At 39.4% G+C, this 24,461-nt stretch overlaps 2 protein-coding genes and 1 pseudogene across 2 annotated transcripts; all 3 read right to left on the reverse strand.

Annotated features, from left to right (window-relative positions):
* Window positions 1–2,900: 2,900 nt before the first annotated feature.
* LOC131794604 (uncharacterized) lies at window positions 2,901–3,768 on the reverse strand (annotated as a pseudogene).
* A 2,505-nt stretch (window positions 3,769–6,273) lies between these two features.
* On the reverse strand, window positions 6,274–9,526 carry LOC131794540 (uncharacterized). Its single transcript, XM_059112059.2, has one exon. It carries the CDS (start codon window positions 9,469–9,471, stop codon window positions 7,759–7,761), a length of 1,713 nt encoding a protein of 570 aa, XP_058968042.2. The 5' UTR covers window positions 9,472–9,526; the 3' UTR covers window positions 6,274–7,758.
* Window positions 9,527–15,097: 5,571 nt separating this feature from the next.
* Window positions 15,098–19,491, reverse strand: LOC131794576 (uncharacterized). Its single transcript, XM_059112098.2, has 2 exons — window positions 19,351–19,491; window positions 15,098–15,902 (listed from the first exon to the last, which is right to left on the reverse strand). Exons 1-2 carry the CDS (start codon window positions 19,418–19,420, stop codon window positions 15,442–15,444), a joined length of 531 nt encoding a protein of 176 aa, XP_058968081.1. The 5' UTR covers window positions 19,421–19,491; the 3' UTR covers window positions 15,098–15,441.
* Window positions 19,492–24,461: the final 4,970 nt, after the last annotated feature.

Raw genomic sequence — 24,461 nt, forward strand, 5'->3', positions numbered from 1 at the left:
AAAACCTTCCTCCTATCAAAATGTGTTTTGATTTCTGACGACTTTGCGGAGACTTTCAGAAAAACGCTTCATTCGATTATATTTCTAGACATTTGATAAAAGCAAGGTGAACAACGAAAACAGATTTAACTCAAAGAAAACAAAACATGCATGTGTGTCATTTTGTATTGAGTTGACACGATATTAGGGCAGATGCGTTAAGTATGCTTATCGAGGCATTTATTTTTTATAGAACATTGAACTTTTGACAGATGTATGCGAGGAGGTCTTTCAGGATGGAAAAGACTCAACTACGAAATCGCTAATTGTTGCATTTGGGGCCGATCCAGTGCAAAGTTAGATATTTTGTTCTTTACTCTTAATTTGGGAAGAAATATATCCTCTCGCATTTCAGAGGTAAATTTTACTTTTCCATGGCGAAAAAGAATTTCGATGGGACTTGTTGGAATAGAGGTGTACGATATTGAATAATTTCTGTTTAGAGATGAGCTTAATTGCCTCTTGTTCGCTCCATTTTGTTCTTGTATATAATGACTCATCAGGAATGTTACCCATAGTCAGTTGACGAGATGATAACATCAATTCTTGAATCACAAATGTTTAGCATGTCATAATTCATAGAATACTTTGCTTGTTTAGAATTCAGCCAGCCTCAAAAGAATTCTGGTTCATATCGTAAGAGATTGTGTAAATTGTGTACAGACTTTAAAATTAATTTTTTGCTTCGTCACAAGTTCCGCCCAAATTTCCATGTGTCTGTCACAGAATGATGCCTGATAAACGAATTAAGTCAAAACTTGAAAATATTTTTTTTCAGAACACCCTGATAAATAACCTGTCTGCTTTTTTTTTTTTTTTTTAGGTGTAGCTTTTTCAGCTCGGTTTCGAACAGAACTCGATCATTCATTGTCGAAAGACGATCAAAATGTTGTCCTATTCCATAGCACAGATCATCAGAGCGCCTGCGACATTTTTTGTTGTGGAATAGATTTGTGTCAAGGACGACAAAAGTGATACTTTAGCTGTGTATCAGAATTCTATTTGACTGACAATAGTGAGGAAGCTCTGAACTGGGCAAAGAACACAACAGCGAGGCCAGCTTTGTAGTTTTTCAAATAAATCGACAGGAGCACTTAGATGACGTAAAGACACTGAACTTGTTTGAAAATGATCAAAAATGGCCCGAGATTGTGTTCCTTATTTTGATCATGGAAGAAAACCTTAATTGAGGTGACATGATATTAGGGCAGATGCGTTAAGTATGCTTATCGAGGCATTTACGCACAATTCTGGATTTTTATAGAACATTCAACTTTTGACAGATGCAGTGCGAGTAGGTCTTTCAGGATGTAGAGGAAAGTCAACTACGAAATTGATAATTGTTGCATTTGGAGCCGATCCAGTGCAAAGGTAGATATGTGTTGTTTACTCTCACTTTGTGTAAATCTATATCAACTTACATTTCAGAGGTAAATTTTGTTTTTCGGAGAAAGAACTTCGGTGGGCCCTGTTGGAATAGAGGTGTAAAATATTGAATAATATCTGTCGAGAGATGAGTCCTCTTGTTTCGCGTCCATTTTTGTTCTCGTATAGTGATTTATCCGAAATGTTACCACCCGTAGTTGACGAGAACTGGATCATATAAATTTCCTGAATACAAATGTCAAGCTCACCATAATTAAAATAGAAAGCTATACATTGTCCTATTAGTTCAACTAGCTCTAACAGAATGTCAGTCTATGTCACAACAGATCGTGATGCATTGTGTTCAGACTTGCAATATGGTTTTGTTTATAAGGAAGTTCTTTGTCCATTTTGAAAGGCAATAACCATCACATGAAGATCTTGGTCTAGGGTAATGTTTTAAATCAGAAAGGAATTCAATACCATATTTGAGTTTACACGACTACCGATCATCCCCTCTTGAAATTGGCACCATGAAGTATTGCCGGTCTAGCCGTTTGTCTTTTATTAATCCCCCAAATTTTCATGTGTCTCTCACGTAATGATGCATGATGAAGAAAATCAGTCAAAACTTAAGGTCCATTCGTTCTTCCCCACAATGAAACCTCCAATTTGATAAAACTGTCTGCTTCTTTCAACGAAAATCATTGGCCATTTGCCGGATCCCTATGTTTCGACGCAAAACGCGTCTCATAATCAACTGGTCCCTTATTGCCACAGTGTGCGCAGCGTTTAACAAATATGGCACGAAAAGCTTGTTATGGTGGAAATGTTTTCTTCTTGGAAGATTCTAAGTTCGTTTTTCCCTCGCTGGAACTTTTCAGGCCGAGAGCCACGCGATACAAGTTTGGGGCCTTTGACAGAAATTCCAAACCTGTTACAATATGTTGCTCTTCATGATATGAACATCCTAGACCTAAAAGCAGCCCCAACCGAGCGGTGAGTGGTTTCGCCCTAACGGCTTCCAAACTGTCCAACTGCCCATTTTTCCCTTTATCCCCGCGATTTCATGCTAATGGTTCGCCGAGGATGAATGATAAATCTAATATCAGGTTATAGGAAGAAACTATTATGGGACACCATTGTAGATTAAAAATTTAGTGTAATTGGTACCTGAATACAGCATAAAAATTCCCATGAGTACATTTCGTAACAACCCTAGCTGTTTTCATATTTCGAAATTTCAAGCCAATCATTTATTGTTATGGTTCACTAAAGAGTAAGTACTCAACAATTTTTTACCTACGACTTCCTCGCGAAAAGACTACAGAATGACGGCCACGGTCAAAGAGCTCTACGCAGCTTTGCGTGTCGAACCGCACAGCTTATCAGAATCATCTTTCCTGACGTGGATACGAAAACACTCGATGACTATCCTTTTCACTGAATCGCAGCGCCATCGGTCCCTGCAATAAACTGGTACATACAGAGGCGATTCATTTCATTTGTCGGTACTTTGAATGTAACATGCCATTCCTAAAGTTCTTAATCACATTCTTGCCATTCTTTCTTCATATCTGGCGCATATCCAAGATCATAGCCTGTTCTCGTTATCATCGCCTCTTAATTCAGTCTTTCTTTAGTCCGAAACACGAGCACTGCACAACTCTTGCTTCCTATGTCCAGCCCACCATCAACCCTCGCATCATCAAAATTTTTTGTTCAGAATAAAAACCATCTCCATGGCTGAAGTCCCGCTTTCTGGCCCCTTTCGCCCACGTCAATCCCACCTTCAATTATATCTTCAGCGCCTTTCCGTGAGATGTACCGTGAAAGAAAACTTCGAATTCGTCCATCTTCTAGCGAATCTGGAAAAGCATTTTTCGACTTGATTTTGTGTCCTGTAACACTTCCAGCGCGAGCCCAAATTTACAAACATTTATTAGACTTTTACTAGCCGCCTCGCCTCTCTCTGGCCAATTCGTCTTCATGCGGAATATTAAACCATTCATTGACAGTGTCCGCTTTGTATGGAAAGTCGGCTGTATTTGATGAAAATGCTCGGACCATAATGTACCACATATTTTGAAACGGAGAAGCTTGAGATATCGAGGCGAGATCACACCCACACGATGCCACAAACTGATTTCCGAGGTTCGCCATGCCCAGCCATCCTAGAATCGCAAACAGGACTATTTTTCTTCGTTTTCGATCTTTCTAAATCTTTCCCATATTCTATATTTGCAGTTCATTTCTCAAAAGGACCGCAGAAGTCATTTTGAAATACAAAGATACTGGTGTCTCATGCTCTGCCTGCCATCGTCCTCTCAAAACGTTGTGCATATCAAATAAAAAGCGCGACATGATATTCTTGGTGGTCTTACCCTCTGCGAATTCCTATAAATCTACCCACTTTTCTGAGAAATCATATATGCGAACAGCTTAGGAGACTTGGCACTTTTAATCATTTAAGAGCTTGCTTTATATTTACTCAAGTTGGAATGTTTTTATTCAAATAAGCACGGTGTCTTTTAACAACCCTTTTACAGAATCTAGCTTCCAAACATCCACAGCCTTTCTATGATTCTATGTAATCGTGGCAACATAATTAATTGGTTGCAATATTTGGAACGTTCAGTGCCGAAATCTAATGTATTACGAATAAACAAATCCCTTTGATGGCTGTTTTCATTCACACGGAAGTCTACATTCTCTTTACGTTGGACCTGTTGAATTCGTTCACAATAGTTACTAATACATCGAAATTTTGCGGATTTTCATTGGTTAATCCGTGCCCAGGTTGGCATGTTTCTATAGCAAATGTCTGACGTGTCCTAAAAAGAGACGAATAAGTAATGCTCTATTATGGTCTTATATTTTCAAACGGTTTATCAATTTCAACCGACTTCTACCGCTTTGCTATTATGTAATCCTCGATGAGGGAATTTTTATACTACCCCGCCAAAGTTTTGCCTTTTCGGTAGTAACCGTTCCTTTGGGGCTTTTAAGAATGACATTGCGTCAGTAACCATGTATACAACCGTCAAGAAAGCCGACTTGATGCCCTATACCAAAGTAGGTTTTAGAGGACATCGTTACCTGAGACTGAAATGGTGTTCACTCGTTGCGACGTCATATTCAGGAATAGAGGAAAATCCCACTGTATATTAGAAATGTTGGAAAGAAGCAGTCTCGTAGGGCTTTTTTTTCCAGAGAGGTATCGGACATATGCTCCGTTCTTGGACTTCGGCAAACCTTCGTGTCCATCGACAAACCTGGAGAAAATATCATCCGAGGACCGCGAACAAATCATCAAGTCTTTGCGACTGGAAATTGTGACGTTTTGTACAAAATAGCTTTCAATCTGTCATCTTAACCGATAAACGTTTCCCCAGTGCGGAATTGCTTGCCTCAATTGGGTTTGATACCTCGGAGTTCAGCCGTTGGAAAAGCTATCGTGGCGCGCGCACGAAATACGCCAACATCATATCGCATTTGTGCAAAATGGCAGAAATTTTCATCAGAGAACCATTTTTAAGTATAAAGTTTCTCACATCGTTCTGTGACTTGTATGTTCCCCTAGGAAGCATTATAACAAATACTCACTTGGTTTCGGCTTTCTATATTTTCCTCTGATGTTGAAATCGTTGGAGTGTCAGCGTGCCACGTCGACCTACAACTCTATGACGATAGAATCCCACGCTTACAGTATTTTGCGAACGGAACCTCTCGGCAATTTATTGTCAAAAGACTATCCAAATGTTGTCCTATTCCACGGCACAGATCATTTCAGCGCCTGCGACATTCTATTTCGGTGGAATAGAATTGTGTCAAGGACGAACAGAAGCGAGACTTCAGGGCTGTGGATCAGGATTTTATAGTTGACTGACATTTGCGAGGAAGCTCTGACCTGGGCAAAAAACACAACAATGAAACCAGCTTTGGTTAGTTTTTCTCACTGAATGGAATTCGACATAGCACTCGACTGATTCAGAAAAATTGAATTGGTTTAATGATGCAACAGAGTATGGTGTTGAAATTGTGACTTTCGTTTCGGTCTGGTGAAAAAACAGCGAGGACTCGAAAGAGTTAGTAGCCGCTTAATGACTTGATCGAAGGTCCCGTGCGTACAATGAAAACAAACGAATCGACAGGGGAGTTAGTTTTTCCCCCCCTCTCGCCAAAACCTTTATTCTTATCAACTGTGTTTAATTTCTGATTCCTGTGGGCGGGACATTTTTAGACTAACTCTTCACTCTATTTTAGTTTTCGCGACATGTTGTTAAAATTAAAATAGTTTGAGAGGAGGGCCGAGCTTTATTAACAAAAAAACCATGATAGCGTCCCTTCCTGTGTTATGCTCTCAACTATATTTATATAGTGATGGTTTTGCATTTTTCCTGTTTTGACTTAACTAAAGCCTTTTTTTCGCGCGTCTCATTTCTCAATTGTATTATCTTGCTTGCAATTTTTTTCTAGAGGGCCTTTAGTTTATATAGTTCACACTGCTATACGTGTGCCCCTCGTTAAATATTGTATATCATTATCATTACAGAACATTATGTCTTTTTGCCGGAAGGAGAGTGCTCACGTCTTCGAAGAAACATTATCTAACTGAGTAGAACAAAGGCAGAGAATATTTGCATAAGCAATAGACTAATAGATATCAACCAAAAAAGCACTATGCTAAAGTCTTTCATTTGATATCAAGCAACTAGAAGAAGACAAAGAATGCATGAAGCTGAAATCCACCATTCATGCGCTTGAAAATTGTAATACACTGGCATGACGTGTCAATCTGAGGTAATTTAGGTAAGGGAAGTGCAGGTCAGAGTCAGAACACAATGTCCTTACCTAACTTCTTTTTCAGATTACTTCGAGCCAATATTGTGCTATCCCTGTATAATCTACATTTAGAGATCTGTTTGGGTAAAGCTTTTTAATACCGTTTTGAAAATAATTGAATTAGGGGCCACATGCAATTTTTTGATGGTAAATCTAAGGTGGGTAGCTTTCGCACAATTACAGCTGATATTATTGCTAAGGTTCGATGGGTAACTTATTATCCTACAGACTTTTTAAGTATTTAACCACATACCACGAATCATTATAGAAAGGAATGAAATATCAAAATCATAGTGGATCAAAACCTTCGTGGAATCCACCGAGGTTGATTATAACTATTATGTAATGAGGCGTCTTCAAAAACATGGGATAACTTTGAGTACTGTCTGTTTGATGACTAATGAAAGTATTCATGTTACTGTTTGGGTGAATTGGCTCTCTGGATGAAATTTGCTTTTATTTTGCTTATTTCATGACAAATTTTCTACTCCGAGAAAAAAATATTTTCATGATGGAATTGCTTTTGGAAGCTTTAAACTTTTATCATTTCAACCAAGAAAAGTATATTCAGTGGCCTATTGTTCGCAGGCATCATCGACTTGATTCACAAGAGAAAGGGAGGGAATGGTTTTTGTGACAAATTTTAGACCAGATTTTATTATCGATGCAAATACGAATTGCGTGGAGGCTGTTGGCGAATCATAACAGCAGTTGTCTGATTTCACAGTTTTCATAAAAGTACGTTATCCAACAATATCGATATATTACAAATTGTACAGCATATTCTTCCTTAAACAGGTCAGTTTATGATCCTCACCCGCTCTACGATATGTCTAATAAAAATTTTCAAGCAAAACGTTTTCAGCTTGTTTCAATTACTAAAAAAAGGTTGGCAGTTATTTATGCTGTAGATTCATGACATATTTTCAGTCTTATAATGAAACTCTTTACAAAGCTATCTCCACAAAACTTGAAAATTTTAGCTATTTCAGGATTCCTATTTTCTTTCATTTGTTTGGAGGGAAGATGAAGTCAACTGGTATCTACAAAATGTGGACAGCTTCAGTTTACATATTGCATCTCAATCAAGCATGACTTTTTTGAGCTTGTTGACATGACTCATAGTTATTTTATGATCGAGAAAGTGAAACGACAAAGTCGAGCTAATTCGGGTTTTTCCGCCACGTGTATAATGTAGTCATCTGACGGAAAAGGAAGAACTATCGATTTCGTTCCTACGACTGTGGATGACTAACACGGGGATTAATGTTCCCGAAGGCTGGTAGCTTCAACTGAGATGATCATCGCGTCAATTACGAAGCGTTCAGTTGTTTACTTGCTCTCAATAGCTGACTCTCGTTCGTGGCACTGGTACTCGCGTGCGCGCGCCGCGCAACACGCGGAGCTCTATTGCATAACGAGGCCTTCGGCTGAAATCGTTACCACGGAATATAAACTCAGTTTCTTCACATAATATCGGCGGTTCTTTTTGTAGAGTGTGTAGTTTGCCTAACATATTTTCAAAAATATGATTGAATGGAGAGTCTTTCGAAAAGTGTCTGCGAAGTCATCAGAATTCAAGCACATTTGATAGGAGGAAGGCTTTGGATCGTACACTGTCTCGTCAGACACTTCGTTCCTTCTCTTTCGTGCCACTGGCCCTTCAATCAGATCATACGCCCTTAAGCTCTTACGAGTCTTGGCGGTTTTCTTTTCCGATCGAAACGAGGACACAATCTCGATCCATCTTTGTTCATTTTCAAAGAGGTTTAATTTTTCTGCATGGTCTAGGTACTCTTGTCGATTCACCTTAAAAACTAACAAAGCTGGTTTCGCCGTTGTGTTCTTTGCCCAGTTCAAAGCTTCTTCGCTATTGTCAGTCAAATAAAATCCTGATCCACAGCTAAAGTCTCGCTTCTGTCGTCCTTGACACAAATCTATTCCACGAAATAAAATGTCGCAGGCGCTTTGATGATCTGTGCCATGAAACAGAACAACGGTTTTGCCGTCTTTGAGTGACATCAAATCGCTGAGCTTAGAGCAGATAGTGCCAGGAGCGAGGGATTCCTCCGTCACGAAGTTTAGAATATTGACTTGCCAAACCTGATTGGCAATTTCTTCTTCCAGGTCGATATTCCTTGGGAGCTGAAACCAGGAATTTGTTAAATTGCTTTGTAAAGGGAACCTGAAAGTCACTGGAGACAGCAACAGATTATATTTGAACTCGTCTTTGATATAAATTTCTGCCAATTCGCACACATCGATATGTTGATGCAGATTTCGTGCGCGCGCCATAATGGTTTCAACGGCTGAACTCAGAGGATCAAAACCAATAGAGGCAAGTAATTCTTTGCTAGGACAGCTTTTGTCGACCAAGCCAACAGATTCATAGTTTTTTCGAAGGAAAGTCACGATCCAGTCACAGAGTGTAAGATGATCGCGGTCTTCTAGCGGCACATCTTCCAAGCGGTCAAGGAAGTCTACACGAAGACCGAGCAATGCGCTAATACGATCCCAATTTGAAAGAAATCTCAGGACGTCATCTTCCAACATTTCAAACTTAGACTTTTCTTTCTCCTTTAAGGCTTTGGCGAGGGAACTTTTCAGGCGATCTTGGTAATTTAGGTCAGTTGCTAGCTTTTCACGATCGAAGTGGCTTCGTTTGTGAATAAAGCTTCGATACTCCTTGATAATTTCTTGGGCGCTGAGGATGGCATGTTCAAAATCTTGAAAATCTTTGTACCTCAGGTTATCTCGCTGCCGTATGAACTGAATTCTACGAAGCCAGAGTTTACATGTGAGCGACTGGACTTCAAGTTGCGTTACTAGAGAGATTTCTGTCTGAAATTCAAGCATTTCGATAGGAACGAAAACCTGAAGTTTGCTTTCCTCCTCTTTAGCAGAGCCTTCATCTTTTCTGCCTTCCAGGGAAATCTTTCTTTTGTCAGCTTCTTCTTTGAGAAATGTTCTCCACGCAACCTCGATCCTTTTTTCAGCATACTGAATCCTCTTTTCTGCCTCGAGACGGGGAATTAGTTCTCGAAGCTTTTTGTCTTTCGGCGCTAAGCTTTGAAGATGAGATGAAAGGCATTCGTCGTACTTGCCATCAAGACGGGTTTCTGAGAAACTATTTTCGCGGCTACTGAATTCAACTGGCTGAAGTTTGGTCAATTCTTGATGTACCTGGACGGATGGTGACCCTGCAGTCGAAGAAGTGGCCATGCGAAATATCTAGAAAGGAAGAATCGAATGTAAAATCTTAGTAACTATCCTACATGTTGGAATAGAGATAGAATTGCGTCTCGTGATGGGAGTTTTGTGAACGACGTGTCCAATCAAGTTTGGCGTCAACAAACGTGGGGAGAAAACACATTCCAATCATCCCTTTCGGAGAAATAGGCTCTGTCATAGCCTTCTTGAATGACCATATCCATGACCACATAAAGAATTAAATTCTCTTGACATTGCAAAACGTGTCAGCCAATGAGGATATCGAGTGATCTCATTTCCGGTGGAGTGAATACACTCCAGCTTTTCTCGGAATCGAGCCAGTAGACGACTACTGACCCGGAAACGACCATTGCATGGGGATTTCAACATAATGTTTCAACATAAATATTTCATTCAAATAGGGATGAAAACATTCCATTTACAAACTTAAAAAAGTTCCTATTGGACAGATTAAGATTATGCGTTGGCGAGTGTTACGGCATAGTTTAACCGACAGAAAGAACACTACAATCCTACAATTCCAACTACTTTATTAAATGATGAATATGTTCTTAATACGGAGCGAATCCTAAAGGCAATACAGAAATTATCCTCAATAAACTTACTCCATAGGGTTTTTTGAACGCGCTAGATCTGGGTGCAAACATAGAGCGAGCTTTTAAAGTGTCAATAGGCAAAACAAATATGGCGGCTCGAAACGATCGCACGATTTTATGTGATGGGATCCAGGTTATCCAGCAACTACACCAGTACAATTCATAGGTCCTCTACGTCTGAAAAAGAAGTCAACCGAAAAGAAAATACCGTGGGAAAAAATGCCAAAAGGCGACGGATTCGAAAGTTTACGCACGCTCAGATATAGATCTTGGCGAATTTCTATTCCATGACGTAATGTTTGGCGACAAAGAAAGTAGGGAGCTTATCGAGTAAGGTTTGTCGCGTTTCCTTCGGTGGAATTTCCCAAGATATGCTGGACCGTTAAACATATTTGTGCCCTTCCTGATGACTGGTGAGTAAAAAAATTCAAAAAGACCAAATTTGAGATAGAGGAGGAAAATACAACATTGCAAAAAGCGAGGAAACTCCCTTTATAGCCTCTATTTTTTCGGCTTTTAAATGATTGGCAGGACAAGTTTCCCAAATTGTGAAAATTTTGAGAGATTTCACCGAAGCAAATCGAAGAAAATTAGAGGCAAAACAAAATTATTACTTGCGAGCGCCTCCCTTCGTGGAGCTTTAGCTTAATAACGAAAATCATTTTGTTAATATTTACTACAGCAAACGATAGTCCAAACCTTGCTCATCATCTTTTGGTGGCTTTTAGTGACCTTGAAAAGCCAAGACATAAAAACTTTCTTGAAGACAGAACGCGGGCGCGCGTGCCAACATCGCGCAAAAAAACCATACGGCCTCCTTAGGCCTACTACAGACCACCACAGCCTATGACTTAACTCACCATTGACACGCCAAAACTCGCCATTGAATCGCACTATTGAGATCAATGCTCACACCTTCACTCCAGAATTTTCGGGCGCTTTTATCCTTATACTGGCTGGACGACGATAAGGAACCACTTGCGAATCTGAGAAGCCAATACTGCATTACATAGGTGGCGTTAAGAGAATTAAGGGATGTTGACCATTTAAACCGAGATTCCTGAAATTCGGGCGTAAATAGTTAGTTCTGTGTTTCTGTTTACAACCATAGAAACGCGTTTTTTTTTTCGAGGCGTAGCCGAGAGCAACTCTAGCTTCTTGAGCCAATTGTTTCGTTTATGACGGATGCACAGTACTCAAAACACTTTCAAAGGTCTGGAAAATGAAGCTACGTTTTCTTGTAATGGATTCCTACCTACATTAATCGTGAAAGAAAAACCAAGATAAATTTGTTACTTAATTTGTTACAACTTACGTTGTCGCATCTATTTAAGTCAAGGATTCGTTTTAGGAGAGAGCAATACAGAAATCCGGTATTGAACTCTGCAACCTATCTATGAATATGACATTTTCCCAACAGGAACAAGATGTTTCTTTGCTTAATTAAACTTCTGTTTTTTTTTTTTTTCGACAAGCTCTTTCACAGTCTAGTTATATTTCGTGCAACAATTCTACGCTATTTCTGCAATTTTGCATCTCGACTTGTCTGTAAGCCCCATCTTGGGGAAATTCAGCAAATATGGTATATTGTGTATTGTGGCTAATTCCATTCGGAATTTTAGTGCGTCCAATACCCTATCTTTTGACCAACCGGTTTACAGATGAATGTGAATATCCATGATCTAGATTTGAAGAGATTATGTAGAGGGCAATACGAGATTTGGCACTGCACTCCTTCGAACGTCAGGCATTAATTAACAATTGGTTCATGCTTTAGCGTGCACTATACAATAATCATGTCACACTCATGGTCATGGGTAATCATGTAACGTATGAACCAGGTGCATGATTTCTGAGTTTTTACACGTTTAGAAATAAATTGTCAGTTCCACTTACTGTCATGACCATTTTTTTCTTCGTTCAATGTATAGTAAAACAATTATTAGATTCGGTTTTGTGATATCCATGATAATAAAGGTCTCGGTAAGGTTATCAGGCTCAGCCTTCGGCTTCAGCTGATAATTCCTACCTCGACTCTCATTATTCTGGATATCACAAAAACCTAATCCAATAATTGTTTATAATCATACGAGTAATAACAAATTCGGGCGACCGCGCAGCGGGAGTCCAATTTGTTTATCACGAGTATGATTACAGGCCGAATTGAACGTCACCAATTAATCATAAATATTACAATTTCCGAGAAGAGAAGAATAGCCGAGTTATGAAAGAAGCGGTAAATTTGCATTGAAAGACCGTCAAATGAGGCGTAAAAACTGTTTAATTTAAACTACAACTTTGAATGCGATTGGTGGATTATAACTTCAACTTCATATGTGATTGGTTGATTTAAACTACAACTTTAAATGTGATTGGCTTATTGAACTGTCCGATGACAATCTATCCAATAACAAGCTGTCCGATGACACTGTTCCATAACAACTCGGCAAGTGAATTAGTGGAAAATAGTAGTTTTTTAAACCAATCACAATCAAGGAAATTGTAATTTTTAGATTAAAATTGTTATCACTTCAAGTTATCAGGTATTGTGGCGCATCGAGTTTGTTTTTCGTTCGAGAGTCGAAAATACCAGGTCGAGGGTCTCGGGCGACATGTCTCGGGTTTTGTAATAGAAAAGTGATGAAACGCTTAGGAGATTAAGACAAGTGTTTTCTGTTTAGTTCACACAGAGTTGCTCGCTAATTATCACCTTTAAAAATAATAATAGTCATAAAAAATTTTAAAAACGGTCGTAGGAGTTTTTTTTTCGCCAAACAGCGATGGCGGATAGTATAGCTTGACAAAATTCCGCCATAACTTGGGAAAATAAAACGAGAAATCAACTGTTGAAATTCAGGGATCGCACTCGACAGAGATTAGATATTCGAGAACTTCTCACTTTACCACTCTTATTGGTAATTAATCCGCAATTAAAGCACATGACATACATTCAGATACAATCAAACTCGTTTATTCGCCATCTTCATCTTCATTTATTTATTCGCAGTTCAAATATATGATATTTATAATGGTAAATTTGCCTTAGTGGAGGGCAATTTGGGCTGATTCATATGCGTGATTTCAAAATTCAACGAGCGCGCAGCACGAGTTCGATTTGAAATCACAAGTATGATTTCAGACCAAAATTGCTCAACCCGAGGTTCAATTATCACTTTATTACATCTATTCTGGAATCGCTTAAATACAGGACTTGGTTAATTCAAATATTTTATTGATGCAGTACTGAGCTGGTTTGAAATTAAATTCATCCATTTTGGGGGGGGGGGGAATTGACAGTTTTGGAAACAAAAGAAGCAAAATTTGCCACATGATACTCTTTGTCTCACATTTTCCTGCAATTTGATCGGCAACTTTAAACAAGCCTTGAAATTTGATTGGTTGTTTTGTTTTTAGTGTAGCCTCCTAATTGGCTGGGAAAAAGATGCGATTTAAAGCAAAGAATGGTGCGATTCGTGAATAAATCGCACCAATTAGAGCCAATCAGATTACAGGGACCATCAGTGATTTCAAAATGGGTGTAATAAAGGAAATAAAACCCTTGGGGCGACTAGTATGTCGGCTGATAATGTCCGCGACAAAGATATTGTACGAGAAATAAATATTTGGCCCAGAAACAAAGCTACAAGGGCCAAAGTGAAATCTTGAGGACAATCTCTCAGCTGAACAATTACGCGAAGCTTCGGTAAATAACACCTGTAGTCGCTCTGTGGCTGGTGGCGAAGTGCATGCAAGGTTTGCGGCTTCAAGGCCGAACGCACTTAATTCAACCAATTATAAACTGTCAGTTTAGCAATTGTACAATTAATCATAAATGGCGAGATTTTATAATTTTTCGCCAGCTTCGCTTGATGGTATATTTTCAGTGAGGGAAAATAGAAGCCGTCGAACTTATTGACGCACGTGTGATTGTTGAGACAGTTTTGTTGAAACTTTTTCAATCAGTGCCCTCCAAAGTGACAGTAATAGTAATAGAGTTTATATTCTTGGACACAAAAATGTTTTGGGCCTATCTCAAAGCTAATTTTAACCTTCGCCAATTGGCACAGGCTGAAAGGAGTCTGAGTCGGAGCCAAGACATATTCATGCCCCATAACATAAACTCTATTGCGAACTATAAACATTAAAAAAAACAAATGAAAACTTAAAAACCCAAAACATCTTTCCCTACTTGAGCATCTGGTCAGAACGCTCAGAGCATTTTTGGTAACGAAAGGAAACAATGGTTTCTTTGTCAGTAATTGCACGTAAGTACTGTAACAAGATTGGACATGATTGGCGACTTTGTCCCAATGCCGCTCGGATTTCTTCAGGATGCGAAGGCTGGGGAAAAGAAAGCTAGTTTTGCCAATAATTATGGCGGGATTTCCCGGATTTATATGCTATATAAATAGGGGCTATATTTCACAAAGATCGTACAGAACAAAGCCTTGTGTTTTTTTTTTTTTTTTCACAAATTCCAGAGCAATATCTGCAGTATAAAATAGCGAAGTATAAGCCAGAGAGCACTATAAGGCATCAAGGCTGAACGGTAGGAGGCTTGGAAACGAATTTGCCTCGTTCCCGTGTTGACTATCTGTTTCTGTTTATCTGTTTCTATTCTGCAATTCTTCACGAAAGAGCATGCCTCCACTCAATCGAAAAAACTTTAAAACTCTCAAGAAAACATCAAAAATATTTTTGGGCTATTCGTATCGATTTACGCCTGAGATGTCGAGAATTCCGTTTTTTTACCTATTTCTTCTCAAGAATTTTACATTATGCGATGCCTTGAAGGTATAACTGTCTTCGACATGAAAAAGATAAGCTCTCCCTGGGTAACTTGAATCCCGCTTTGAAGTGCCGTTTTGTACTCATCTGCAGAGTAGCTCGTCACAAACCAGTTGAAATTAAATCCTCTTTTTATTATATTTTGACCCGTTGTGATTGTTTAAGAAAGTTTCACCCCCAACAGACTAGAGATCAGTGGTTGAGGATCTTTAGCTAGTATCAAAATCAACAAATTTCCCAATTTTATTCCACTGTTTATTGCTTAAATTTCCGTTTCTATTTATTTCGGGTAATGAATCAGTGTCACTAAATATCCTTAGATTGACCATATTATTCCAAACTTTTCTTGTTTTTGTTATTGTTGATTGTTGTTGCTGAGATCACAATATTTCTGACGTTTCTACAGACACTTGCATTCATAGTGAGAAAATTACTTTAATTATCTAGCTCTTTTAGCTGAAGAAAGCAATAACCTTTCCTGGTTAATTAAAACATTAAACGTGGTCCCAGTTTCTTAATCCCTTAGCCAGAAACTGATGAAAAGTGTTGCTATGATCGACTTCATCTCGGCCAAAGCTCAGACGAAAAGTGCATAAACTTCAACGCATACAGTGCCATCATTATCTCCTTCGGTGGAGTTCATTAGATCCTCGCCATACCACAAGCGTAACTGTTGGTTCAAGGCAACGGGGGTGGGGTTGAGAGACGACAATATCAACTCTGGAGATAATGAGTTATATGTAGGAATTTTGGACCACTTAGCATTATCACGTACAATGAGCTGGCTTGGTGGCAAAATTATTTGGTCAGTCGAGGTTGTTATGACAACATTAACCGATTCCCGTACCAAGGCATTCGAGCCACAGCCCCAGTAAGACCAATAGGAGACTTGTCGTGTGTTACACGTTACATAACCGTACAGGTGAACCAGCTTTACGGCAGCCAGCCTTTTAGAACCAGTTTTAGCCGTAAAACTGCCAAATCGGTTGTTCTTGGCGCCGAAACAAACTGGAGAGGTATTTTGCTTGTGCCAAAAAGCTGTAGAATAAATAAAAAATCATTTTTTACAAAAAATGTTGTTGTTCATCGTGGTTTTATAGATAAATGAATATTTAATCGTTTGTCTCACGATGTAAGAATCAAGGTGATAAAAAATGAAGATCGTGACGTTTCAACTGCGATACTGCTAGTCTTCCTTAGGCGACGAGGTCGAAAGTTTAAGTGTCGCTATTCATAGCAGCTTAGTTTGTTTTCATTGGTGTGTCCATTGTCAGGAGCATAACAGCCACATTATCTTGGCAAGTGACGCTAGAAATATACTTTAAAGATCAGTGCTAATGCCCAGAGGTTATATTTGATGCCACTAGAGAACGGCAATAATGCAAGTTGTGCAACTTGTGCAACTTGTTGTGCAACTTGTGCAACTTGTTGTGCAACTTGTGCAACCAATTAATATCGACATAGCAACCTCCCGTTGACAGAAACAAAAGGGTTATCAACTATATGAACGGTACTAGGTTAAATTTTCTTGGCACTGAAATAGTTGCTTAAGTCCAATCAGCGATTATAAAACCTGACCCTGAGCAAGTGAACACTGTGAGAAGATGTGTAAACTGATTTCTGCAACAAGTTAAACCACCTACGCCCAACATCGCGAATGAAATGCCAAAAAGCCCTTAAAGATCTTAAACAGGATGAAACTATCGAGACCCTACCAGCCGACAAAGGTCGTATCAACGTAGTTCTAGATGACGACACCTGATATTATAAAATGAAAACATGGATTAAGACAGGTGTAGTCGCGTATCTTAAGTATGCATTCACCATGGGAATGGATTGGCATGACTGCATGACTGTATGTTAACTATGAATATTAATATTGTGAAATATATTTAACTGATATGAATATTAATCTAAGTGCGTTGTAAGTCGTGACAGTATAACCGGATAAAATGATAGACTTGACATTTGTGAAGAGGATTTAAAGGATATATAGGATTTCAGAGATGTTACGGTGTAATTTAACCGACAGAATGAACACTATTCTCCAACAAACCCAACTACTGTATTAAAAAACTTGCAATATTCTTACTAAGGAGCAACTCCTAACGGCAGTACAGTAAACTTACTAAAGCATTGACAAAAACTATTTGACGCAATTGTTTATGGGTGTGGCACTAAGGAATAGGACAAAGGTCTTTTTGCGGTGTTAGATAGACTTAGATGAGTGGGGTGGGGTTAACAGTTCTTGGCGACAAGTGCGAGTTCGGAGGTCCAAGCTTCCAGAATTGAGGAGAGAGAGAGAGAGATTGTTCCTAATGAAGAGGTTCGTGAAAGGGACTGGTGAAGGGAGTTCAAAGGAGAGGCGTACGTAGACGAGAAGAGAGGCGCTGTTTTAAAGTCTCCTAAAATTGGTGATGTAGTGCTCCTGAGGGCGGAGAAAAATAACAAACTGCCAAGTTTTTTCCGCCATGGTCCTATAAAAGCGGTTCACAAGATAGAGAGTGAGAGCACGGTCCGGAATGACTCAGGAGTGGAACTTAGGCGCAATTCAGCTTTTTTTTAAAATTGCCATACCCCAGGAAGGTTCCAACAGCTCGGTAGAAAACGGAGGAAATGGAAATGCTTTTGCAGACGCTGGGAAAGAACATGGGAAAGGCACATCAGACGCGGAAGTAAACATGGAAAATGAACGAGTAGATGTTGGCTATAAGGATCAAGAGATTCGACAGCATCAGGAGATGCTGCAAGATTTAAGGGCTTTGTTTTGAACTAAGGAGTATTGTAAATAAGGATTTGGTTTCATAGCGACTGATCTACTATTATAAGTCGTGAAGGACGCTTTTGTGCTATTCTTGGAGTGCATGCCTATTTTTGTAAATATTTGGAGTTTTGTTAAGTGCTGGACGATAAAGATCATGTTAAGTGTCCTTGTGAGAAAAGGAAGGAATGCAGTATCGTATCTTAAATTATGCACTCATCATGGGAATAGACGGGCATAACAGCATGCCTATAAATAAAATTGTTGTGAATTGTATTGAAGTGATGTGAATATTGATTAAAGTTTGTTGTAAGTGGTGACCATATAACCGGAATACTGAGAGACATAACAACAGATTCCTACCAACTCCTCAACAAAGACTCACGAAAACTCACTGATAAAATGCTCACCTAAAAACGAAGTGGCCATCTGTCGGAAACAATATACAACAAAATCATACCTAGGCACAAACGGCCACTTGGGATCTTCGGCATATCTAAGATACACAGAGCTGGGATACCATTAAGATCCATTGTATCATGCGTGAACACCTCGCTTTCAACCTGTCTGCTTAGTTAGCTGAAATCCTGTCTCTACTGACGGTAAACCCTTTAACTCCCATGGGAGACCAAGACATAATTTTTCCCTTCAATATCCATAGAATTTCAAGCAGATAAGTGATGAGATTAAAAAGAAATATTAATTAGGGGATTATTAGTTGATCCAGTAACAAATTCTCCGAACTTAAGTCGTTAGAATTGTACAGCATCCAGTAAGGAGAATTACTAATGAGATATTGAGAGTGAAAAGGTTAAGTCAAATTACAAGGTCACCAACCCTGCTTATTTTGTGTCCACTATTAGCCACCAAGAATTACAAGTCAACAAAATCATGGTTTTCTTCGACGTAGAATCGCTTTTTACTAACGGGCGTTACGCAAACTTCCCCGCTGTAGGATGATTCTTGTCTTGCTGAACGTGCGACAACTTGCACAAACTACCGACCTCTTTATATTAGGGTGATTTGTTATTATCAACCGAGTTGATAACGTAAATGGGCTAACGTAAAGATTTTCAAAGTTGACGTTTCAGGCGTTGGCCAACGTCAGAGCATCATTATCATCATCATTCATTCTCCGCGGTACACAATTTTTCCTGACTTCCTCTTTACACAAAACAACTACATGCAATTTACGTGAGAAATTGAGGAAGACTGAAAACTTCCCTTCCTGGACTTCCCGGTAGGTCGTGACGAGGACACTGCGAACATCAATTGACTAGAAAGCGACGCATACCGACAGATTAATGGATCAGTTATCCCATAATGGTGTATATAAGTGACGCTTTAGACCAAGACTTACGCCTGTGAATTCTCTCAAACATTGGCTTCGGTGTGAGCGTGTGGTGAATGAGATCATTTTATTTATTTTGAATCGGCCTATCAAACTGTTGTGACGCTAAATTGTCCTCGCTGTAACGGTAGATGTGTCCCTAAGCGCAACGGCATCGACCGTGTGACCAACTGGCTGTATAAACAGCCTGAAACTATAATTAAGTATATCAATTAAACATATACGGCTCATGCGAATCGGACTTGAATCGAGACTTGCAGAATTCCATACAGGAAACTGCACAGCCGTGCAAAAACACGTACTGCGCGAGTAAATGACTAGAGTACTTCGTTTTAAAAGTAATCGGTCTGACACAAGGAAATGAGTAAACTTACCTTCAGCACTTCTCTTCACGGCCAACAACTCAAGAATTGAAACGGACAAGAAAATGAAAATAGATTTCATCTTACTGACTTCAAACAGAGCGACTGGTGTTCTATCCTCCGCCACGAGTCTGCAGTAACTGTATCATGCATCGTGATCCTATCATAGTATATCTACTTCCAAAGGGCATACCAATATATCGCGGTATCAAAGTCGTCTGTGATTGGCTGAAACTATCTGATTGGAATCGCAATATTGAGATAAATGCTCACATCTTCACTCCAGAATTCTCGGACGCCTTTATCCTTACACTGGCTGGACGACGACAAGGAACCACTTCCGAATCTGAGAGACCAATACTGTATTTATATAGGTGACGTGAAGAGAATCAGGGGATGTTGGCCATTTAAACCGAGATTTCTGAAATTCGGGCATAAACAGCTAGTTCTGTGTTTCTGTTTACAACCATAGAAATACGTTTTGAGTTTGCACTCCCAGTTTTCTACCGCTACCAGACTCTTTTTAAAGTAGAGACTAATTTATCGTTTCGTTAAAATTTTCACTTTTTACCCGCACAAGCTATGAACATTCTGTTCAACTACGTCTGTTTTTCGTTCTACTCCACTCTAATTCACTTTAATTTGATGCGATCCAGCGCCGGACTAGTTTGGCATGGCTGGGGCTACGCAGAATCTATTCCACAGATAGTTTGGTGAATGCATGTTTAAATCTAACAAGACGAAATTATTTATCAGCGGCAAGAACGTGCAGAGTTCACTTGGCATTATTTCGTAATTGCACTCGCCTGTGGCTCATGCAATTACATAAACTTTCAAAACATTCCGTGCTTCCCCTGATCACATGATGCACCATGTTCATGCAATGATCTGTTTAATCTTTTCATCGCAAAATCACGTACCAACGCCAATTGTTACGTTTTCGACGGATGCACAGTACTCAAAACACTTTCAAAGGTCTGAAGAATGCAGCTACGTTTTCTTGGAATGGATTGCTACCTACATTCATCGTGAAGGAAAAACCAAGATAAATTTTTTTTACATCTTTCTTCTTTTGGAGCATTTTAGCACTTACGTTGTTGTATCTATTTACGACAAGGATCTATTTTGAAAGAGAGCAATACAGAAATCCCGTATTGAACTCTACAACCTATCTATATATATGATATTTTCCCAACAGGAACAAGATATTTTTTATTGAAACTTCTGCTTTTCTAATTTTTCTGACAAGCCCTTTGACAGTCTAGTTCAACATTTCGTGCAACAATTTTAAGCTATTTCTGCATTGTTGCATCTCGACTAGCCTGTAAGCCTCATCTTGGGGAAATTCAATAAAAGTGGAATATTTGTGTACTGTGGCTAATTCCATTCGGGATTTTAGTGAGATGAATGTAAATATCCATGATCTAGATTTGAAGAGATTATATAGAGGGCAATACGAGATTTGGCACTGCACTCCTTCGAACGTCAGGTATTAAAGGTAAATAAACAACTTAAACAACACCAAAAAGTATCAAGCTTGGATTGTCTCTCTAACTATTGCACAAATGATGAATTCAAAGGAAACATATAAGCGTTTTCCTAACGGGGAAATTGTTAAAAGTAATTTGCTCCGACAAAGGATTATGATCTTTACAATCTCTTGGCACCGAAGACTTACCAAATGGCGTATACAATATAATTTGTTTCGAAAACAAACATGATTCCTCAGGCTTGCGTTTCGCAACGTTGTTCAGTCAAAATTATATGAAAAATTTTCAAATTGCACTTGCACTTAATCGAAGAATAAGCCTACAATACAATACAATACATTTTATTATTATGGCCATATTATACGAGGCTATCCTGTCGTAATATACCATGATAGCAAATACACAATAATAAATAAATATTTACATGTGCTGCGAAAAAAATATTCTCATGAGTTCAAATTCAGGTTAAAAGATGTGTTTCGATACATTTAAGAAGAGTTTAAAACAAAGTGGGCCACTTTCCTTTTATAAAACTTGAAATATCATTTATGTTCCGAATGTTTTCTGGGAGGTTGTATTCTTTTGCCCCGCGAAAGGCGAAAGAGCGTTTATCAGTTGATAATCTGCATTTAGGTAGATTTAACTGTGACATGTCTCTAGTGTTGCGTCCCGACACACTAAATCTGTCATGAAATAAATCGCAAAGATAAGGCGGTACCTGCTTTGTTCCATACTTATAGACCATCGTAAAAGTATTTAATAGAAGTTTTTGACGGACGCCTCGCCAACCAAGGGATTGGCGCGCAGCAGAGACATGAGCAAATTGTTTTGATACCTAGGATTATTCTGCAAGCGAAGTTCTGAATGAGTTGGAGCTTAGAAATGTTTTTGCTGGAGGTATAACCCCATACGGTAGAACAATAGAAAAGCCTGCTAAAAATAAGAGCATTGATAATTAAGGTAAGAGTTTTGTTGTCCAAAAGATGTTTAATTCTATTGATGCGACGTAGATTATACAGACAGCTCGAGGACAGTTTAGATACGTGGTCGTCAAAGGTTAAGGCAGAGTCTATCCAGACCTCCAAGTCTTTGACAACAGGAGAGGACTTAATATTCTTCCCCAATAGGACAACATGAGGTAGGGATAATTTTTGCATTGGTTGTGATACGCTATTGAGGTCAGGAATGGCAGCTTGGTGTCGTCTACATAGCCCACTGCTTCGCACTTCTTTGGAACAGAGTGGAGGTTGCTGACGTACAACGTGAACAAAGCTGGACCGAGAATGGACCCCTATGCCACACCTACTGTCTGTGGGAGGGGTCGGATAGGATACTGCCGATCCTGACCACTTGCTTGCGTAATGATAGGTAGCTCTTAAACCAGGCCAGAGTGGGGTCAGACACACCCAATAGGTGCAGCCTCGATAGTAAGTTTTCGTGTTGGATGCTGTCGAAAGCTTTAGACATGTCAATTAGTACAACAAAAGATATTCGTTTTCATCCATATTCTGAAGGAGATGGTCAGTATAGTGTATTCGGGCGGTTTCAGTGGAGTAAAACTTTCTATTTCCACTCTGTAAGCCGGATATCTTGCTAATTTTATCCAAGAAGTCCATAAACTGCGTGTTAGCAGCTCTCGCATACCTTTGACATTATCGGTAGGAGGGATATAGGACGGGTGTTTTCAGGGTGATCTAGATCGCTGGATTTGAGGTTTGGGATGACCACTGCGGACTTCCACACCTCTGCAAAGCAATTGGATGCGAACGAAGTAATAATCAGGTTGGTAATTATGGGTAGGGTGACTGGAAGACTGTCTTTAAGCACTCTAGCGGATACTCTATCAAGCCCGGGCGCTTTGTTTGATGGAATATGCTTGACAATCTTTTCAGTGTCCTGTTCCGTCACAGCATGAAACTCAAATTTATTCGTATTTTGGAGATCGTCCGCAGCTGGCACCACGAGTTCGACTGACTCAACTGAGAAGCCATTGTGAAGGCATAGGGCCTTAGCTTTGGCGGATGCAGCCACCTTTACCGAAACGTAGAAATCGTTAAATCTGTTCGCTTGGACCACAGGATCTTCGACAGTAGTCAGTGGTGGATCTTTGTTGGCTGGTTCCTTTTCTGCGATTCTCATCTCTCGGTTAGCTTCTTGCCTAAAAGATTAAAAAGCGCTCCAGTTGAGTTTGTCGTTTGTTTCACGCGCCTTTTTTTGTTAGCTGTCGCGGGTTTTCATCAGTTGTTTGATCTCAGGTGTGATAAACGGATTCGGGCGTGACTTGATCTTGATACGTTTAATTGGTGCGTGTTCACTCAGCGTGTCGAGGAATAACTCATTGAATACATCAACTTGGCCATCGATTTCGTCAAAAATATTAACAATGTGAAAAGGGACACACATCAAATCACCTAGGTATAACTCAGGGTTGTAGTTTTTTGTAGCTTCTGGTGAAAATATAAAAAAGGCCGAGGCTTTAAAGCTTTGAGATTCAATGTGATCGCCACCAAGCAATAATCAGCAACTGCCGAAATATATACTTCGCAGATAGTAATAAAGCTCTTGTTTGTTGTAAGCGCCACATCAATTAACGTCACAGATGTATCAGTGGTCCTTGTTGGTTGTTTAACAGGCTGCGAGAGATTAAGTGAATTACAGAGATCCATCAAAGCTCGACCCTCAGGACAAGAGGAGCCCGGCAAAATGTCTGCATTTAGGTCACCAATAACCATACCTTCCATTCCTAGAAGAAGCAAGTCCATAAAAGAGGTGATAAAATCGTCCAGGAATCTAGACATGGATACTAAGTCTGGCCTGTAAGCAGCACATAGTAGAAAAGATTTTGATTTCCTGCACTGGACTTTAAGCCAGAGTTGTTGGGAATTAGCATCCGTAGTTGCTGGCAAGTTATCGATGATCGATGCTTTAAATGAGTTTCTAATGTAGACAACGATCCCGCCCCCAGATTTATGCGGACCTTTGTCCTGACCGAAAATGATATGGCCAGGAATTTGGATGTCGTTATTAGTCGTGGGAAGGTCCATCCAGGATTCAGAGACGACAAATATATCATAATTATCGTGAACAATAGTTTGCTTGACCAGGTAGAATTTTTTGTGTGAAGCCATTGCACGATTTTTAAGTTTTTACATGTTTAGAAACAAATTATCAGTTCCACTTACTGTCATGACCAGTTTTTTTTCCTTCAATGTATAATAAAACAATTATTAGATTCAGTTTTGTGATATACACGATAATCAAGGTCTCAGTAAGGCTTCGGCTTCGGCCGAAAACCTCTACCTCCACCTTGATTATTCTGGATATCACAAAAACCTAATCCAATTATTGTTTATAATCATACGAGTAATAATAAATTCGGGCGACTGCGCGGCAGGAGTCCGATTTGTTTATCACGAGTATGATTACAGACCAAATTGGACGTCACCAGGAGCCCATTACTCGGAGCCTCCATGCCAATTGCACCCTTGAGTCAACCCTGTCCTGTATCTTTTTATTTTTAGAACTGAGATATGTGAGTCTTTCTCCGACTTCTTCCGCGAAATCAGCCAAAATAACTGAAGATCTCCTGGTAATACATGCTCTGAGGCCGAGATTTCTCTAACACTTGGAAAT

The sequence above is a fragment of the Pocillopora verrucosa genome, chromosome 11 (assembly GCF_036669915.1).
Source record: "Pocillopora verrucosa isolate sample1 chromosome 11, ASM3666991v2, whole genome shotgun sequence".
In the NCBI taxonomy this organism is placed as follows: domain Eukaryota; kingdom Metazoa; phylum Cnidaria; class Anthozoa; order Scleractinia; family Pocilloporidae; genus Pocillopora; species Pocillopora verrucosa.

Excerpts from the sequence above, each read along its gene's own strand:
- LOC131794576 (XM_059112098.2), bottom strand. The coding sequence starts at position 19,420 with ATGAAATCTATTTTCATTTTCTTGTCCGTTTCAATTCTTGAGTTGTTG. Across the intron at positions 15,903-19,350 it reads CGTGAAGAGAAGTGCTGAAG|CTTTTTGGCACAAGCAAAAT; the intron begins GTAAGTTTACTC and ends TTTATTCTACAG.
- LOC131794540 (XM_059112059.2), bottom strand. The coding sequence starts at position 9,471 with ATGGCCACTTCTTCGACTGCAGGGTCACCATCCGTCCAGGTACATCAA.